The 20,812-nt window shown below is 39.8% G+C and overlaps 1 protein-coding gene and 1 long non-coding RNA gene across 23 annotated transcripts in view; one reads left to right on the plus strand and one right to left on the minus strand.

Moving 5' to 3' along the window:
• On the minus strand, positions 1-1,919 carry LOC116040447 (transcobalamin-1-like). 3 transcript variants are annotated; one of them, XM_031285789.2, is made up of 5 exons: positions 1,782-1,919; positions 1,289-1,333; positions 1,044-1,185; positions 241-377; positions 1-133 (listed from the first exon to the last, which is right to left on the minus strand). In XM_031285789.2, exons 2-5 carry the CDS (start codon positions 1,323-1,325, stop codon positions 72-74), a joined length of 378 nt encoding a protein of 125 aa, XP_031141649.1. In that variant the 5' UTR covers positions 1,326-1,333; positions 1,782-1,919; the 3' UTR covers positions 1-71. The 3 variants fall into 3 exon arrangements, with proteins under 3 accessions (XP_031141649.1, XP_031141658.1, XP_031141667.1); XM_031285798.2 differs by having other exon boundaries at positions 1,289-1,330; positions 1,782-1,914; XM_031285807.2 differs by lacking the exon at positions 1,782-1,919 and adding an exon at positions 1,594-1,755.
• Positions 1,920-4,139: 2,220 nt separating this feature from the next.
• Positions 4,140-20,812, plus strand: part of LOC116040461 — a 103,183-nt gene continuing 86,510 nt past the window's right edge. For 6 of the 20 annotated variants that reach the window (XR_004102680.2, XR_004102681.2, XR_004102684.2 and 3 more), the window contains exon 1: positions 10,163-10,662. This is a non-coding gene — a long non-coding RNA (uncharacterized LOC116040461). The other 14 variants (XR_004897347.1, XR_004102676.2, XR_004897349.1 and 11 more) reach the window with 8 other exon arrangements.

Genomic DNA, 20,812 nt, shown 5'->3' on the forward strand with positions numbered 1-20,812 from the left:
ATTAATAATTATGAAATATATAATGATACACTTGAATCTGGTCCAATTTTGATGTCCAGTTATCTTGTTTTTCAGTACTTGGTGTAGTTCAGGATGATTTCCTCGTTTGCACTGGGAATGTAACATCCAATGCCTGAAAGCAAGATCCACATTGTATTATAAGTCGATTCACAAGAGAGATGTTTGACTATGTATTAATGACAGATGACAGACAGATTAACGACTTCTTGGTTGACTTACCAACATCAAGTCTGATGATTTGGCCATTGGGTTTCTTGCCCAGGAGCTCCCAGTAGGTATGTTTCTCTGGATTTCCAGCCAAACCGTTCACACTCTGTAGGAACGGTCCATAGTTTGGATCCTCTGTGTAGGTGAACCTGCAGGACCAAACAGAAGATGGCTTGTCGAAAGACTTATAGATATGGGCTATTATTACCAGAACAGTGTCGTTCCCTTCTCATACTAAGTCATTCAATTATATTTGCATAGCAATTTTCAACACTAAGTTAAAAGGTGCTTTATGAAAAAACCAGCAGGCAAAAAAAATACAGAAGCACAGAAACACACATGCATGCACACACACACACACACACACACACACACACACACACACACACACACACACACACCACCTACTGATCTGAGGCTGCTCAAAAGACTCATATGGGTTTAACTGCAATTAATAAGACCTTAACGTTGTTGTTTTGTATTAGCAAAAGAACATACCGTTACCAAGTATAATTATGTGACATTGTATGATTATTATATCATTCTCTTGTATATCATCTGGTGTTTCCTGTGTTTCCCTGGAAGTTAGAGCAGCTAGAGGGGTTAAAGGTTGTATGATGCCATTGACTGGCGACCAAATGTAACGGACCGTTACAAAAAACTAATTTCTCTGAACATTGTTGGAAACATTTGGGATAAAGTACACAACTCAACAAGATATATAGCATAGGTTAAGTGATTTTTAGATTTTTATATGAGGAAATGTTACATGTTAAACCTTTAAAGAGAAGAATCAGTTGATGCAATGATCTCACATAAAGTCTTTGTCACAGTCCTGCAGTCTCCTCAATCCACCCAGTAAGATTCCTCTCTCAAGCACGTATGTGCTGTATGTCTTCGGATCGCAGGGCGTTACTGAGTTTGTCACCACGACACTGAAGGGGATATGAGTTTCCTCTGAAAAACAGAAAAGGAAAACTATTACACTCCTTTATTTGGGCCAGGATTTTTAGCATTCAGTAATAACATTGAAAGACATTGTTCTGAAATTTAAGCTTGCCTGCATCTGAGATTCCAGAAACCAGCAACACTTCCATTTCTGCTGCTGGGTATGAAGACACATTGTGAGCTACTGCCATTATTGAGTGGCTCCATAAATAATCATATGCATGCAGGGTAAATAGTGGAATGATGTCAAGGTATCATTTAAAGTATGGGCAAATCATTTTTTAATTATTTTAATTATTTGATTAGAGACTTTGTCTATACTGATCATATTTAACTTATATTTGTGACACCAAAATGCTATAAAACTTTATTTTTAAAGAGAGAATTCTTTATTTGACATGACATAGTAGGACTCACTGATGTATAGACATTAGCTCAGGATGGAATCTTTGAACCAATCTGAACCACTGCAGGTGAGTAACTCATACCAACTCATGTCAAACAACCCACAATATCTCTTAAAATTGCCCCAAATATGTAAATTGACAAGCAGCATTTAAATAAATAATAGAAAAAAACAAATAGGTCACAAAAATGTTTCAAACCTTTTTCAGCTACCGTTGAGGATTTGAATAGAGGATGCTTCCTATTCGAGTAGCTCCTGGTCCTGTTGGGAGGACTCCTGGTCAGAAACTTCTCTTATACAGTAGCGTATGACATCATTCTGAAACAACCAGTGACTGTAAAAAAAATAAAAACAACCAATAATTAAGTAATACTGTACATTCCAATAACAGGAAGTTACTTTCATTATGAAACTGCTACCGCCTGTTTGCTTGCGTGTTCTGTGTTACCAACACTTTTCTGTGGAATGACCACTTTCAGAATGAAAGTTTTGCATTCGTTAAGTTTTGGGGCTCCACCTGACAAAACGGGAATTAACTATATCAAATGAATCAGTCTCACAAACTGGAGTTCTTTTTGATACATTGACCTCTTTCCAGACAGACAGACTAGTAGCCCAAAGGTTGCCGGTTGAAATCACAGCTGGCCTATGATGTGGTAGGTTTCGTTTGGGGACACATATGAAGTGGGGGGGGGGTCTGGGGGTCCTCCCCCTGAACATTTTTGAGCATTAAACATTTAATTTACTGCATTCTTTCTGGTGAATTGTTCTACACCAATTTATGGTAAAAATGTCTTAATTTATGTAAAGGAAAACACAGGTGATAATTCAAAATATAAAAAACTTTATAAAAAATATAATGCAGTAAGGCTCCAAGGCATTCTGTATAGATTTCAAATATTTATTCTCCTGTAGATCAACTTTTCTTATTTAATGTTATCTCTGCTGATCAACATAATTTACTCTTCCTCCTCTTCTTTGTCTCTTGTTTGGGGGAAGTGACCTCTTTAAAAGTGCGCGTGACACCTGTTCCCGTCAATAATTTAATTCATTTATAAACCCCCTTAGTTGTTTTTGTTACTGCGAGTATTGTATGTGTTTGTGTGCATGTATGAAAGTGTGTCGTGTCGCACTTCACACAAATAAAATGTATGTTTTTTTAAAGATTTTTCATCCTTTTGCTAAATAAGAGAGTAACGTGTTAGGATCTATTTTTGTTGTTGTTGCTTTTAGAGGAAAGTGTTTTCTTTTGTTAGTTATTAAAAGCACAAGGTTGAGTCAGGATGCTAGTGGCAGTGATGATGTAGGCTATGGCTACCAGAAAAATGATTAGCAAATGCTAGCAGTAGTGGAGCTGAGGATGCTAAGGCATTAGCCTAACAGCATTATATATGTATACTTTTTTAGTTTTCACAAAACATATCATTTTATTCATTGGTTTGTTAAATACATATTTCTTAAGTTGAAAACTCAATGCACGTACGAATCAAAAGAAGTTCCAATCGTTTTTTCATGAGTAAAGAGGAATAAAAAAACACTACTGAGGTTGTCACACATTATGCATGAAAGGAGACTGTTTATTCTGTATGTCCCTTAAACACACACAACTGTGGTGTGGTAATTATTGGGTTGATGCCTGTGCAGTCGTTATTGGCCTTCAAGGGAGGCATCTAAAAAAGAAGATAGGACTTGACTCTTCTAGTCATCCTGTGTGAACCAAAGACTGTAGTGTGTACCTGATTGGCAAGAGAATTATGAATCTGTTGGACCAGCAGATGAAAGTTATAGCTATAAGGATCATTGAAAATACATCTAATGTTTAATAATACGATCCATAAATTGAATAAGTAAGTTAACATTCAAAAGTGAATTTTGCCCATGGTGGTACCCTCCTGATGGGAGTGATAACACACGATAAACAAACCGGACCTTGGTTCCTTGTGAAAAATCCAAAGCAATTATTGGAGAGCAGTGAATCTTTGCAATCTAATAGTGCTCTCAGTGTTCTTTTCGAGCTTTTAAACTAATTTGTGATCGATCGCTAATTATCGGTGACGGGGCCCCTGGGGACCGCCATGCCCCTCCTTCCTTTTCACTGCGTGAAAGCAGCTATAACTTTCAAACAGTCGACTCTGCGCCTTGTTCTGGCAGCTCAATAGTCTTCAAGAAGAAACATTTATCGTGGCCTTTTCCCCAATAAAGAAGGTGGAGCCTCCCAACAATAAAGCACTGGAACCAATATTACCTTGTGGATGGTGCAATAGTCTGGGCCACAGGTAAATAGTCTAATGATCATCTTTTGACTGCATTATCATTTTCAGAAATATGTCCATAGCAATCAGCTGTTGAACTTTAGTCCTCAAGACCAACATGAAATAAGTCCAGGTCTAGGCTACTTGTTCATGTTATTGACTGCACTGTTGAGTCAAAAACGGCGGATTGATAACCTTCTCAGCGTAATGACAGGAGTGTCTCTTAATAGTGCACCGATTGATGTTGGCTGTTTGGATGTGAATCACTCTTCTCTCTTCATCGATGGCAATGTATTTTTTTTTTTTTTCAAGGTCGGATCAATCGAGGGGCAGGTTTTGTCTTGGAAATCTATGCCTCCAATTTGCTGCAGGATCCAGACTATAAAAGTGGAGCTGTTGCTCAGAGCTGCTGTGATGGTCTAACCAGAGGAACTCCTGCTAAACTGCATGGAAACGGCCCAAGTTGAGCAGGTAGGTCATGACCGCTCTGACAAATAAATCCACTTAAGCTGTAAGAGTGTATTTATGATTAGAAGATTGTAGAACAATTTGCTGGTAATGATGAGAAGCAGTGAAAGCTCATTTAGATTGGCTGGAAGCTAATAAAAGTGCTTTGGTTCTCCAAGGCCAGTTAATATGAATATTAAACAACCTATTTCATTGATAATAGCTACTCAAGTAGAGCTGCTAAAATTAATCAGTTAGTTGATCCAAAGAAAATGCATTATGCACTATTTAGAAAACTGATAAATCGCTGTATAGTTTTCTAAAGTTGTACCACTCTTCAAATGCACTTCAGTATATACAACAGTAAGTGAACATATCACCCTTATATGAACGCAAAGTTAAGCTTTTGATGGTCTTTTAGTAAGCTTTTAAGCAGTTAGTGTCACACTATTAGCAAAAAGCTACTAATTCGGTCATTGTCAATATTCAGTATAGTCAGTTCAGTTTGAAGACTCAGTGTTAAAGATTTGTTTGCACATGTACTTAACACCTCTAATGCTGGCTCACTGGAATGGCTTACTGGGACTCTAAATAGAATTGAGCCATTGTTAATGTTATTAGTTATACCTGTGAAAATATGTGAAAACAGAGAAGCAGCATTCAGTTTTTATGCACCACATATCTGGAAACCTCTAACCCAAACTCACAGAAAAGTTGAAGTCTGTCAGTTCTTTTAAAACATTTCTGATTTCCACTTGATACAGTTTGGGACTATTTATTCATATGCACATTTATTATTCTGCTTTAGCTTATTTTTTTATATTCTATTTTATTTAGTTTTACCCTTTTAATCCTATTTATGTGTGTATATTTTATTCTATTGCCTTGTGTTTATTTTATATCTTGTCCTTGATAATGCCTTTATGTCTAATGTAAAGCACTTTAAATACAAATATACTTGCCTTGCCAATGCTTTTCCTGCCTTGACAAGTCAAAAGCTATGTCCCAATTCCATACTACATACTGATTGTATACAATATTTACTATATGCTATTAGTCACAGAATACTCGATTTGCATTGATGACCAAATTATCAATGTACTTTAATGTTTTCTATTCAACATAAATGCATGCAATACATCCACTGATATACAGCAATCAAACTTCACTCAAACTTCACAAAAACAAAGCTAAATGTTTTCCCCAAGATTTGATACATGTACTTTTTTTGTTTTGATTGTATTTCAAGAGATCTTCTCCGAGCTGTTTAAAAACAAAAAAAACAAAAACAAAAAAAAAACAAAAAAAAAGACAAGAAGACAAGAATTGTCAGGGACAGTGCATATTGATAAACATTTCTGTAAATATGCCAGAATTAGCCAAAAGGCTCATCTGCAGTCCCTGGCCAGATGTTACAATAGGCTCCCTTAAAAACAATGATAGGCATCCTAACATGAGCATGACATTAAATAAAAATATAAATACATGTGCACTAGATAAAATCACATTACATTCTTGTCTTTTCACCACCATCTGCAATTTGTTTTCTTCTTTTTTTCCGGCTGTAAACAGCTCTACACATTTCTTTTGCATTGTGGGAGAATAGTCTACATTAACTGCACTCAAACGTTAAATAAATAAAGTGTACTTCATTTCCCACGTTTCCACTATTAAAACACTATATACTTAAAACCTGCTTGGAATTTATATGTAGTATGGAGCTGGGACACAACTAAAATCCTCCCTGGAAAAAAAGCTCTACCATACACAGACACGTACATGAAGGATTTTGAAAGTGATTCTCTTGATAGCCTGATTGCAGTATGAGTTTAGTCCAAAGGGTGGTGCTAGAGCTCCATGTGTGGGTTTACTCTACACGTTCAGGCTGTTAAACAGCCACTGCAAAGCACAAGAGGAAAATGTCTCACACCATGTCTGACCTTCTGGTCTCAATAGTTCTCAATGTCTGCGGTTTTTATCTTGTTTTAAAACCCAAACATGCTTTATCTCCAATAGTTTGTAGTAGTAGTAGTAATAGTATAGTAGTTCAATGGGTGAAAGTGTTTCAGAGTATCTAATGTCATGTCCGCTCACAATTAGTCCAAATTGGACAATGTAACTACTCTTGTGTAAAGGCTGAAACTTATTTAGTTCTTCTCATATTCCTAAGCTAATTGATTTCATTTAAGAAACAGTACAATCAATTCAAATACATTTAACAATATATTTTATTTCAATGGGTGTGGTGATGGAGGTTTAAATGGATATCCTACTTTCCTAAAAGTGATCCAAAGGGCTTGAAGACATACTGTATGTATTGTACTATGTGTATGTGTATTTGTACTGTATGTAGAAATTGTCCTGTTACAACTTGAGGAGCTTCTTGGGAAACATGCAAGACTTAAAACAAAATTTATTTTCTATTAATTAAGGTAGCTACTGGTCGAAAATGTAAAACAATGTGATGATTGATCCTGGTTTTAGTAGCACTGTTATGATAACGGTAAAATATTTTAATTAATTTTGATTCCTTTGCATTTTCATATCCCTTATAAATGAGATCATACTGAGCTAACTCTCAACATTGTATTTGTAATTAATTTCTTATTTTTCACTCGTAAGACGGGATCAATACAAGGCAGCATCATACTTGAATACAGGCACCACACTGCTTAGCAAGTTCAACATGCCTGTGTGTTCTTTAGCTACTTGTTATTGGTTTATTGACTGAGAGAACGAGAAAACAAACAACTGCCTTGCCACCATTATTGCTTTCCAACCCCCCTTTCACTGCGCACTTAGGGTTGGCTTGCTGCACCAATATATCTCACACATCTGTGTTTGCACAGGAGCAGGTTGATGGACACTGTTCCTTTATGGCCTGTAAACAGCTTGTCACTCCCTGCCCTCTTCTGAGGGCGGGGGTGGCGGGCTGGTGGTCGTGGGGACGGGGGGTCAAAGTTGATGAACGGTGTGTTGTGTTTGTCTGACCCACTTCATTTCATCCCAGACAGGCTGCGGGGGCTGTAGGTTGTGTCCGAGGGGGCAGCTGAGCCACAGTTAATGACAGGGCTTTGTTCAGGGCTGGGGTTTTCGTCAAAATAGGCCCGAGCCAGACAAAAGCCGGGGTCACAGGTCCTCGGAGACCCAGGGTGAGAGGGCTAATGAGTCAGTGTTGAGCTAAGAGGAGCCGGCCAGTGTGGTCTGCAGCCGCAGGCTCAGATGGTTCTGACACAGCCAAGGCTAATTTGTCTGTTTTGTTCCTGACTGGAGACTGCAGAGCCGACATTACATACAGTTACTGTCTCATCAACAAACATTCGACAAGTAACACATTTTCTTAAAACGGTTTAGTTTTCAGGGGCTATTCTTCGTAGCTACCAAGAGTGAACAACTGAAGAGTTGTTTAGTCAGCACTCATAAAGCTGGATGGCTGTGTGAAGGCTGGAAATAGAGGTCCCTATAGCGAGAGGGTCCAATTTAAAAAGGACGTGTGCAAAACCCACCCAAATTCAAGATGTATCAATTCATTTTCAAAAACCAAATACCATCCTCGATACCGTCACGCCTGTTACAAAATATACAGCATCACTGGCAGCAGCAGGATGTGCCACCAATTAACAAGCATTCATGGTCAAAAAAAAAAAAAAAAAAAATTATCATGTTGTTATGGTCCGCTCAGCTCCACTAGGTTTTATGATAATACTGACACAGAGATGCAAGACACAATACCCTTCCCGACTGGATTAGACTGAATATAGTTTGGACCTAGCATGACTGGGGTCCTGTATCAAGTCTAGGTTACTTGAAGCCTAGTGGACCCATGAAGACCTTGTGCATGGTTGGAGATGTTAGTGTATATTTGAACAAATATTGGCTATAAAGCTAATCTATCCATTTTGAACCAAACTACTGAAAGGAAGTTGAATCACTGTGGTTGTTTGAAGTGCAGGGAACACGCAACATGTTAAGATTTGGGAAGTCTTTGCGTCAGTGTCCTTTTCTATTCTCTGCGACCTGTGGTTACCCATAACACTCCAGATGTACCGTAGAGCCACGAAGATATTGACATGTATCTTTGCAAAAGTATAAAGGCCTCAGTACGCTTCAAACTAAGTGCTTGTGGGATTGTCTAACAGTGTCTTGAAGTGTCATTCCTAACTACTTCCATCACTTTTACTTTGCGCAACCTCGGGTAACGCCATGAATGCCTTTGAAGACAGACTGTCCGAACGTGTGTCCCCTTATCCCCTTTTGCAGGATTCATCGTTTCAAGACTACAAAAGACAAACAAAAGACACAAAATTCTAGAGAGAGATCAGAGGAGGAGGAGGCCAGGAGGAGGTTATGACGTGCGTAGTAAATTCTGTGGACCTGGCATTTCTTCCATGTTTACACTCCCACAGTTAAATCAACACTGACAATATTTCTGTGCATGAAGCGCGACTGTGACTCCCTCAGGCTTGACTGGCCCCTCTCTTCCTTTTGTTTGGCTTTGGGCTTTGTAGCTTTTAATTTTGATCTCTTTACACTTTCGCCTCCGCTCCCCATCACTCTATCAACCACCTTCGACCCAGACACATGCAGCTCTGGCTCATCCAGCCGTGGCATTGACCTCTCATCTTCGGATTGGCCAGCAGTTTCCCATGACCTCTGACCTCTCGGGCTGAACCCTGCAGCCGTCTGGACCTCCTCCTCCTCCACCTGGCCCCTATCTCCACCCTTCAGATGGTCCAGATGGATTACTCTCTGCTCAAGATGTCTACCGGATTACATTGTTGCCTCAACAGAGGATCCACGAAGCCTCAGGTCTAAGCAGCAGCAGCTCATACTACAGAATTATATTTGTGATTATGTTGAAATATCTTCCATCAAGCCCTGAATTGGCAGACGTTATGCTATTCCAAAGCACTTCTTTGGATTTGTCCCTTGTCACTTTAGATAGCAGTTATTATGTGCTGTTTGCCTGAGTTGCACAATACAGATGCCGGAGGAACTTTCTCTGCGCCTCTCTCTCTCTCTCTCTCTCTCTCTCTCTCTCTCTCTCTCTCTCTCTCTCTCTCTCTATCGCTCTCTGAACTCGCTGTCCTCATTCCATAGCCTGGTTTTGATACACAGTGTTCTGATAGCTTGCCGGGGAGAATCTGGGTCAGCGTGGGGAGCCTGAGATAGCACTGGCACAAGGCTGACTTGCTAAAGAAATACGTCACTCATCGCAGTACAAGGACTAGAAAAAAACAGTACTGATCTCCTGCTTCAAAACAGCAAATTCCACATACCTAACATACCTGTCGGAAGAATCTGCTTGAGTTTTTTAGCAACATCACTATGTGTATTGTTGGGACCAGTAATAAGTCACAACAGAGCCCAGCCTATAAGCAGACTTTAAATAGGATGCCATCTAGGTCTAGATAATATTTTTTATCTTACTCAAGCAGAAGAGATGCACGAAATTGTTCACATGAGGACATTTTATTATCAAAATTGACTATGTGTAATTGCCTTGCCATTTTGAGTGACATGTCCATTAGTTTTGGGTTAGGTATTACATCACTGAAGTCTAGACAGACATCTAATGTGCGATTGAATTACATGGACTGGAAATGTGCAGCAAGCCAACAATATAATTAATTTGGACAACAGGGAATGTTTTTCATATTTTCAAAATGGAATATTTGTCTTGCTTTTCCTACACTCTGCTTTTCAGTCTATTGCGTTTAAAGTGTGAAATTGTTTTTTCATGCAAAGTGGGGCTTGCTCCGTGGACTTTGGTCCGAGCAGCATTCCTGATCCCTGCTGAACTGAAAACTATAGGGAGAGGAGAGGGAGGGGAGGGGAGAAAGAGCTGTGAGGGAGGAGGGGGAAGGCAAGCACAAGAGAGGAAGTGAGTGTTCATTACAAAGTGTGCCTCTCGGTTATGGGCATGCCCAGTAGAGTTAGCCTTGCAGCCTGAAATCCAGCCTCTAAATTTGAACAGGAGGGAGACGAGGTGACTGAACAGACTTTTGTTGCTCTCTCTCTCTCGCTCTCTCTGCCTCTCACTCTCTCTCTTCCTCTCGCTCTCGCAATGTTAATTCCTACTCCTCTCCCACTAGTGAGTGTGGAGAGATTTTCTTGCTCTGGAAGAGCAAGAGGAGGTGCAGATTTCATCTAGTGCAAACTAGAACAAGGGGGAAGTAAAGAAAATAAGAAGAGGAAAAAGAGAGAGAAAGACTTCACCCCCATCACACTCCCTCATTGCCTCCTCTGCCAACGACTTTCACCTCAGAAATAGCGGAGGGACCAACTTCAAAAGGAAGTCAGCAAGGAGCTGGAGTGTGAAATCTGAGAAGAGAAGCAAGATGAGAGGCTGACCGGCGCTGTGTTTGCTATGCTGTCCAGGTCAGTGCCCAGGAAAGACCAAACAACTGCTCACTCCTTTCCTTTACCTGCTTTTTCTGCTTCCAAACTCCTGTCTATTGAGTGTTCATTGTGCATATAGTGCTTTTACATGTGCTTGTACTCTGAATTTAGAAAAGAGTGGGTGTAGTGGTGAGGGGTTGTGTAACAAGACTGACTGACAGACTGATTGACAGACTGCGCACCATCCAACCGGTGTCACACACAGCCGAGTAAAAGTACTGAAACTCCAGCTGCTCCCTTCAGCGCTAGATGTGGGAACTGTGTAGTTGATCAACTCAGATGTTCACATGCATACACGTGTTGAAGGAGGACAAACTCGCTGAATGCGGCCACGTGGTTACGATAAGGGAGAAATCACGGAGACGCACCATAGGCTGGGTGCACACTCCCACTCACATGGGGGGCATTGCGGCAGAGGTACAAAGACATGATCACAGTTGCAGTAAGAGCAACTTCAAGTTTTGAGACTTTTGAATTCATTTGTGACCGAACTTCTTTTTAGGGATCTGTACATGCTTACAAATAGGCAGCAGATTGAATGAAGTGCTCTGCTTAGCGATATGAGGACAGCCAGGGGGGGAAACGTGTTTTCAGTTGTCAGCGTGTCAGGTATGGCTGCTCAGTTTCTACCTTTTTTAAAATTTAAATTTTTAACTTTAACAGTGAGGATGTCCCCTGATTAAGTTTCATACATGCATTTCACTGAGAACCCACATATCTCATATATCACAAGTTAATTAACAATGTCTCGTTATTAAATTTATTCCCTGTAATTGAGTGCCTTGGCCTTACCTTAAATCCCCCCAATCAAACAATATTACTGGATGTAATCAGAGTGGATTTGCAATTATGCAGTAATAACATGAAGTCAGTGGGGTTTTTACAGCAGAGATCAGTGATTTGTGATTTTAAGTCAACAAAGGCTGAGAGGTTATTATCGATGACTATTTATTTCATATGGGAGCTGTCAGACAGCTCACCTGTCTGGGCCTGTCCTCTGTCCAAGGCACCCCTGAGGGCCTGTCCCATTAGCTATCCCAGCATGCCTTGCCACTGACAACGAAGTGTCAGCAGTGGCCTCCCAGGAGACTGTTGTTGACAGGTTTATTATTCCTAGGCTGGGGAAGCGGGGCACTACTTTGGACTTTTATATTTACAGTTATAATTATAAGTATTGGTCTTATTACATTCCGGCAGTAATCAAATTTCTTTGTGTCATGGCTTTACTATTTAACCTAGAGTATATTTTCATTTTTGACAAAATGCTCCTCCTGATTATTTTCTCAGTTAATTAATTCATTGTTTTATTTTTTTTTAAATGTCCAATTGTAATTTCCCAGAGCCCAAGGTGACATTCAGTAGAGCCCAGCAACTCAAAAACCACATCTTTGTCAGATAAGACAAAAGCATCAAATCATCGCATTTGAGGTGCTGGAACTAATGACGAAAAAAGACAATTAATTGATAACCTTAATTCAGTTAACTTTATACATACTTTAATGTACAATATACACTGTGACCACTAACCATTTTCAAACAGTATGGTGGCTGACAAGTAATACTCCATGTGAATAGTTTTTCCGTCATTCCTCAGAGTTATTGTTGAATTTGTGTTGATAGAAGTGATTCATGTTTTGTCAGTATTAGTCTCCTTCTCAGTGATAAGCAGTACTTTCATATGTTTACAGTAGTAGTGGCTGTTAACGTCATCTCTAGCATACCAGACATTCTGTAGCTGGCCCTCTCTGCTCACTTCTCATGCCTGTAATGGTTACAATGGGTGTTTCCCTCAATATCTCAGTTTCGTACGTACTAGTGCTCACAAAATCTGTACATGGAAATAGGCATGGGCCGGTATATGATTCTGACGGGATGATAACCTTCAGCATAAATATCACGGTTTCACGGTATTGCAATTACAGCTTTAAAATGTATTTTTTTTTTTAAATGTCTGGGTAAAAAACAATTTTTTTCCCCCCATTGAACACAATGTGTTTTATTTTTAAACACTCCCACTGGCAGGGAGACGGATTACTAAACTGCAGTTTCTCTCCTTGACCACTCCTCATACCTTATGAACGGTATAACAGAAAATATTAGTGGTTTTGAAACCTTGACTTTTTCAAACCGCGATATACCTTGAAACCGGTAACCGGCCCATACCTACATGGCAACATTTAAAGGATTGATTATTGGTATCATTGTTAATACTTTCATTTCATCATTATAGACCCTACTACTACTCTTAAGGTCTCTCTGAAGGGAAAGGCTTTGTTTGTTTATGTGATTTAGGTGAGATTTAAGAACAGTGAATGGTCATTGTGTGACCATTTAAGGTCTAGAATTGTTTTTGTAAAATGTGTTTAATTTCTAATTAGGTTTTTAGGCCAGATGATTAAAAAAACGGGAGCAGATTGTGGCAGATTTCTTTTGCCTAGCTTGGGACAGAAGACAAAGTTCTTTGTTGGCAGTTTTTTAAAATTTGACTCATAAATGTTCCTCTACTGAAACGGTAATTTTGATATCTTGTGCACTACACATTACCCACACGTAACATAACTAACTACTAGAATGGACATTTTTAAATTCTTATCTACTTACATACGTACTTGATCGAAAATGTTCGATGGAGACAATATTTAAATGTGATTCAAGCGTGGAAGTTCATTCTTGGCCTTGAAAAAAGTAGATTTACAAGAAAATCCCAACCCAAGCTTTGGTCAAACTGCTGAACAAAGCTAATTCAATTTTCTTTCGTTAATATTAGTTTCAAAGATTAAAATTTCGACTTACTTTTCTAAAGAATAATTTCTTTTTAATCTAGTTTCTGACTAACTGAAGCAAACGCATCACAACTAGACTTCTGCAATAAACAACAGTTTCCCCCCACATTTTTCAACTTGCAGATTTTCCACATAAAGGGCAGTTCTTCATGGTTAGAACTACTGAGCCTTTTAAAAACAGTTTTCTGTTTCTGTTGTCTTATGTCTTCTGTGGCTGTGGAGGAGCTTTGAAAGTTAACGTTTTGACAGAAAATGGGGCTACAAATGGGTGGAATGAAGTTTCATGAAATATTCTGTTGACTGACATTATGGGAAATGTAGCATTTTGTTAAAACTTGACTCATACTAGTGACTAAAAGTCAGAATGTCTGAACCTCCACTTGAGAGAAGTTGGAGGGAAGTGCTACATACATACTACATTGCTGGAGTACCCCTTTCAGCCTCCACTAATCTGGTTTTCCCCTTTTTAAATAAAGGATCTGTTCTGCCAGCTGTAGTCGGGGTTCACTAGCATGAGATCTTCACAATTTTTGTTTATTTCCAACTCAACTGCATTCATTTGCAAGCATCATTCATTAAATTTTTTTCTTTTTCTGCCCCATATATTTAAGAACAAATACATTCAAATGAACTGAATCAGTCAATCCTTGTGGTGTGCATAGAGGTTGTCAGAAGCATCAGTCTTGTCTTTTCTTAGCAGCAGTATTGTATTGCTCCATATGGGGCAACTCAGAAAGCTGTTGTTGCTGCTTGTATCAGAACCGTCAGGAGTTCATTTATTTAACTCTCAGGATGACTCCCTTCTTCCTGGGAGACTGGGTTCCCAAGCGTTCCTCCACGGGTCCCACCCCTGATGGCCTATCTAAGGCTGCATGATCCATCACACAGCAGGCGGCCATGTTTTCTGAAAGGGCCGTGAACTTGTTACCTCCCTCAGCCCGCCTGCCTGAATGTCAAACCCATTTTTCTTTTCTTGTGTCCCCTTTCTCTGGTCTTCCCCTTTCCAGAATTGCTGGTTTATTGAAATAATTGGGATGCATTCAGTGCGACCAGGTTGCCAGTGCAGCTTTTGAATTGAGATATCAAGTCTGGTGCTGCGATTTCCCTCTGACCTTCCTTTCAGAGCTCCTTCCTCCGCCTCTGCCTGCCTCGCTCTGAGGCCGTGATGGGTCACCATCATAACTCCAGCCTCTCGGTACAATGACACGACATCCATGGTACATTATCTACAGTGGGTCAGCTGGCCTGGAGCTCTGTCTATAGACTATTCTTCACTGCTGCGTTGTCTCGGTGATCTCTGGATCCAGCCTGTTCAACATGGCACACATTCAACATGGCAACCTCAAGGGGCGTTTTATTCTTCCAGCAGAATTAAATCACTTTTCTCTCTCCTCTTTCTGCCTCTCCGCTGAGTTATTCAGAGTTTAATGAGGAAGGAAGATAAAGGGAAGCTTATGGTTTGCCGGATGATGGAGAGGCTGCCTTTTTGTTTCTGTTGGAGGAGCCACACAGGAAGCGTTCAAGTGAATTGAGTTTTTTTTTTTTTTTTTTTTTTTTACCAGAGGGGAAGGTGATTGAGATGTCTGAGAACGAGCCAGGGAGTCTGGAGAGGCAGGGGTCATTAAAGTGTCAGAGGAGCTGCAGTTTATCAAATATTCTTCTGCATTTTAGAGACAGCCTATGGAGATATAATCTGTTGCGAGGTGTTAGGATTATCGAACATTAATGCACTGATTTTGCCATAGGCATCAAATAGTTATGTGCCTCTATACCTCCAGTGCCGTGCATCATTTTAATGACTGCACAGGATTATCCCCTTACATAAGCGAGTGTAGGCGGTTTGGAGACGGCTCCTGACAGTGTGGGAGGGCATCAGACCGGAGGAAGCGCCAAGCTGACGCTGTTGTTGTGAGGTTCAGCGCGGGTCAAAGTCCATACTACGCATCAGCTGTCGGAGAGTGTGTTTGGTTTACCGGCTGCATGGGCGTCAGCAGCAACGCAGGGTTCTTCTGCCTGACATCAGAAAAGACACTCAGAGTGAGAGTTTAGTTGGTTTACACACTACGTCCATCTCTCCCTCTCTCTGTCTCGCTCTTACACACGCACACACACACACACGCACGCACGCACACACACACACACACACACACACACACACACACACACACACACACACACACACACACACACACACACACACACAAAGACTCTGTCACTGAGGTCAGCGCTGGTCTATCTCTCTGGAGCTGTTTGTTACTGTTCCCCTCAGCAGTTGTACCAGCCAGCTGCTGTGGACATGCAGTTCCTAGAAAAAAAGACCTGTTCACAGTATACAAGGACAGTTTTAGTACAAAATTTACAGGGATTTTGACAGATGAGGCAGTTTTTTTTGGGGGGGTGTGGGCACAGATAATAATCACAAGGGATGTAACAATACACTCAACTCACGATTCGATATGATTCACGGTTTTAAGTTTATGATACGATTTTCTCACAGTTGTTTTTAAGAGAATGAAATGACTGAAAAAATATTTATTATTTAATTTAATTAATATTTATTTATATAAACTATGCAAAACAGCAGATGTCTGCTCTTATCAAAAGTGCAATAGTATTTTATCCTAAATAAGAAAAAAAAATAATCAAAGATTAAAGAATGGCTTGTGTATTGCTTAGGCCAAATGGTCATATTGTAATGATGTATTTAAAATGCAATAACAACTTATAACAACTTTTTTCACCAGTCATTTGCTGTTAAACAACAAAAAGAAGAAACACTAGATGGCAAAAGGGTATTTTACAACAACATCAAACGCACCACTGAGTCCCGTCTCTGTTGTTTCTCCGGCAGTGTCCATGCTGTCTCAAAGTGCAGCTGGTCTCCTCTGTGTCTTCAGCTGCAGACTGTTGTAACGTTACATCTCGGTGTTGGAATCCTTTTCAGTGGAATACACACTTTACACTGTTTAGCTGTCAGCATTTTAACCATGTTTAAGCCAGGCTAACGTGACTAGCTAACGTTAGGCTAACATTACCTGCTGTATGTATGTAACTAGAGTCACGCCCTGGGCTGTTTAAAAATTGCATCGCGATTCATTTTTTATCTCAACCGGTTGTAACATTTAAATCGATTTTTAACTGATTCACATCCGTAATAATCACACCTCACTATATCACTCTACAGGACATCTTTTTAGCAGTTGAGATTAGGCGGAATGGGCCTTGCAGCAGAAAATGGGAATAAAAAAAACTCATAAAGATGCCGCAGAATTGCTATATGCAGGGCTGACCCAAGAGCAGAACTCCAACCCCCCTCTACACTACCCTGCATCCCAGCATCATACTTGATAGGCCTGATCATACTCATTGATGACTCAGTAATGTGCATTGTATAGTCATAACATAGTCACCTGTAGTCTATATAAAACAATTAAGAGGGTGCTGTAAATTATTGCTGCAGAAGGATTGTTAATGTGAGCAATAGAGACAAATGTGATCAGGGATTATGCTGTTCTGAAAAGGAACAAGTTATTTTATAATAAGTTATACAGTTTTAATACAGGCACATGTTGTGGGGGTGCAGAAGGTCATGGGCTGAGTGCTGCATTTGTTTTCTGAATGAAGCGATGCAGACCATTACATTTTATAAATTGTCTCTGCAAATGTATAATTTGCACCCTCAAATGACTTTGCTTTGCCACTGTCCCTTGCAAAATATGTAGCCCAACAGATTGTGCGTGTTTCAGTGTAGTTTTACAGTTAAATCATTTTACGGTTAAATCATTTTGTTATCCCATAAAATACTTTTTAGAGAAGATTAACAGCATTGTATTTAGCAGCCAAAACCTGATTTACATCTACATGTTACAAATTTATCATTTGCTTTTATAAGTGATTTAACTAGTGATTTATCAAAAAACGTACCCTTCTGACACATATGTGGCACTGAACAAAGTAGTTGTGATATCTCAACATACCACACTCACCTGTCAATCGCAGTGTGTGTCCAGTAGTTTCTCCTTTTTTTTTCTAGGTGACGCTCCAATCTTTGTTCGGTTATGGGGGTTGTTACTGCTTATTCAAAATACTCAATTCTTGTTCTGTTTCTTATAAACAAAAGCAGAAATGTAGAACCCGTCATTTCCTTTACACAAGTGGATTTCATGCCAGGAAAGGCCTCTGAGCAGCAAATGTAAATACTCTTCATGAAATGTCTACTGGTTGACTCAGGTTACATCAGTGATAGAGAGGAGAAATAAAACGGACAGCAATTTGAAAATGTCAGACATTGTTTCTTTAAGTGCTGAAAGCTTTTATTTGGAAGATGGTTATTCTCAAACTGACCTCCGTGACTCTTTCGTTTCCACACTCAAGACCTCTAAGCAGAATATAATGCTCACACTGAAGCCGTGTGGTGTATGTGGGAGTGTGTGTGTGTGTGTGTGTGTGTGTGTGGGTGGTGGCGGTGGGTGTGCGTCTAACCGACTCCTGCCCTCTCTCTTTGTAACTCTCTTCATCTCGGTCTCTCTCTCTCCCCAGCCTCGATCCACTGTTTTTCATACCCCTCCGTTCTCGCCTCGGCGGGGGTGAGAGTCACAGGTTGACAGTCTCGCAGGTCTCCTCATTACGCCGTGTCTGAGCCAGCAGAGATTTATAGAGATGATAAAAGCAGTCTGGAGGGTGATAATGACCACGGGCTGTGATGCAGGAGGAGGAGTAGGGGAGAGGCAGGGCTCTGTCTGGCTGCTCGCTCTGCCTCTTATCACTCACTGTGCTGCCCAAATGACTCGTACGGAATAAAACAGCAGAAGAAGTTACCTTCAGTCGACTGCTGAATATATTCAAATCTATATGTTATCATATCTTTTCATGTCTGTTATTCCAAATCTCCCTCTGGTTCCTGTGTGACCTATAGGCGGTCGCCGGCATGAGGCAAACTACCAGATTTCATTCACATTTTCATAAAAATATAATTCCATGCATTATTTCCTTCTTTATACTGTAACTTTGCTTACTCTGTGCTACTTACTTTGAAATGATGCATTCATTTCAGATATACAGTACAGTCTGCAAGCCTATTAAAGCAAGATATATGATTGAATATAGGTTTAGATTTCACAGTAAATATATAGTTATTCGTACAAAAATTAAACGCTGCAGTTTTGCCAATACGTGTATGAACATTTTTGGACTTGGGCAATCATTTTTCAAATTAAAGTTAGTGAATTGCTGACCAAAACCTAAAGCTGGCCCATAGCCCAAAAAACGTAATGTCATAAGTGTGGCAACAATTCGTCATTATTTCACAAAAACGTAAGTTACGAAAAAAGGGTATTTTTTCAAATTTGTGGTTTGTGAGGGATATTTGTGAGCTGAAAAGAAAATATGTTGCCTCATCAGTCTTATACTTCACACTTTAAATGAAAGAGCATTTATTTCAGCCTTCAGATGAGAAGTGAAAGGGTGATCTTTTGTGGTTTTACTCCTACGACGTCTCTGTATCTATATGAAAAGAACATAGTGTGTTCACAGTGTAAATGACGCTGTTCCCATCAGTTTCTGCCGCTTATCTTTTTTATCAGTTATAGATCAAGTGTCCTTCTCTAGCTGTTACATTTCACTTGTGGCCTCGCACTGAAGGACAAAGAAAAGTTCTTTCTATAATGGTTTCAACATGAGACTAAGAGCTTGGGCTTTTATTGAAAATCATTAAATATGTACTGTATATATTGTAATTAAGGCACTAGTCAGGCAATATTATTATGTACTCATCATTATTTTTATTAGTAAGATTTTTTTCTGGCATGGTCAAATTAAAGATTACTTAATATATTCCCCAATTTTGTTGTAGTTGTAATTTAAAAAAGACATTGGCATTGCCCTTTATAACCCGTAATTCATGGTCAAAACCCCTGGCGGGGACAACAAACTGTTCATTTCACTTCAGTTTATGTCAACGTCAACTTTATTTGTATGGCACCTTTTTATTACATGCAAACCCAAAGTGCTATACATTAAAAACAGCATACACATTTAAAAACAAAGCATGAATAGAAATTGGAATACGTAGGGTTTATTTGCACATGTATGGCCTAATCCATTTTTATCTTCATTACCTTGTCCTATTTCTAATTTTGCACTTACTGTGACCGTGTGCCCCCTCATGCTACCACTAACCTCTCTAACCACTACGCTAAAAGAAAATATTGCATTATGTAGGTTTTCATTGCTCAGAGTAGAAGCTAATTCGGGGAAAAAAATGTTTTTTCAGCCTTTTAAAATACGCCATTTTACAAATATTCAGACTTACTGTATATTTTTGTCTTGTATAAAACGTGTGAGGGGCCATTTCATGCTCGGAAGGAGCTGTTGGAGTTTTCCCTGTAGTTTCCCTTTGATTGGGTCACAAGTGTTTTTGTTATAAGGTATGGCAGAGGATGCTCAGAATGCTCAGCCTAGGGGTAAGTGAGACTTCCCTGGTTTCAAAGCTACCAGACATTGAACAGCTATAGTATCCTCTTTAGGTGGCATCTGTACATGTATGTCTGTCCTAGAGCGACGTGAAGAGAAGAGACAAATTCCTACTCTCAGTGAGCGGGAAAGGTAAACCAAGCGCTCCGAAAATAAGCCATTTTGCCTGGACTCACTCACTCCTGTGTGTCTCTCTCTCTCTCTCTCTCTCTTTGCTCCCAGTTCCATTTTCTGGCCCATTCATATGGTAATAGGGGTCAGGAGATGAGGGGGTTCTCACGTTCAATGTGAAACTTGGCCTTTTGTGTTGCCTCGGCTCAAGCTGCCGCGACAGAGGCCAGAGGTGAAATTGAATTCAGATGAAATTCCCCAGTGCGTCTGGCCTTGGGCTGGACTGTGCTAGACTGGACTGGTCTTGGTGCAGGGTGCATGTCACGGCTCTCTGTTTGGCCAGGGCGTCAGAGGATGTTGGCTCGGTAAACCTGAGGCTGAGCCAGGGCTGAAGGGATCTCTGCCATCTCTAGGTTGTCATTAAGGTTTGATTGGCATGTTTAAGAATACCACAAAGATTTATGGATTTTAAGCTATACCAGTGCTTGCTATTTTGCACCAATATCAGTGTCTTTGATTTAGAACTTGTAGTACCCAAAACTCAATAATTGTCAGATTATTTGTTTATGCCAGAATGATCTTCAGTGAAGTGGTGAAAAAAAGCCTCTGAGACTGATTTTAGACTATCAAAAAGGAAACTAAAGCAGTCAACTGAAAACAACCCTATTGCTAGACAGCACATTGATATTAGACAATTCTGCAAAACCCTAGATTATGTTCAATAACTACATTTCTTTTAATCTCATTTCCTACAATATCTAGAA

The sequence above is a fragment of the Sander lucioperca genome, chromosome 5 (assembly GCF_008315115.2).
Source record: "Sander lucioperca isolate FBNREF2018 chromosome 5, SLUC_FBN_1.2, whole genome shotgun sequence".
Classification (NCBI taxonomy): Eukaryota; Metazoa; Chordata; class Actinopteri; order Perciformes; family Percidae; genus Sander; species Sander lucioperca.

Bases quoted from the DNA above. Each gene is read 5' to 3' on its own strand.
- LOC116040447 (XM_031285789.2), bottom strand. From the start codon at position 1,325: ATGGAAGTGTTGCTGGTTTCTGGAATCTCAGATGCAG. The intron at 1,186-1,288 runs GCAAGCTTAAAT...TCTGTTTTTCAG, and splicing joins TTCTGGAATCTCAGATGCAG to AGGAAACTCATATCCCCTTC. The intron at 134-240 runs GTAAGTCAACCA...TCTTGCTTTCAG, and splicing joins AATCATCAGACTTGATGTTG to GCATTGGATGTTACATTCCC.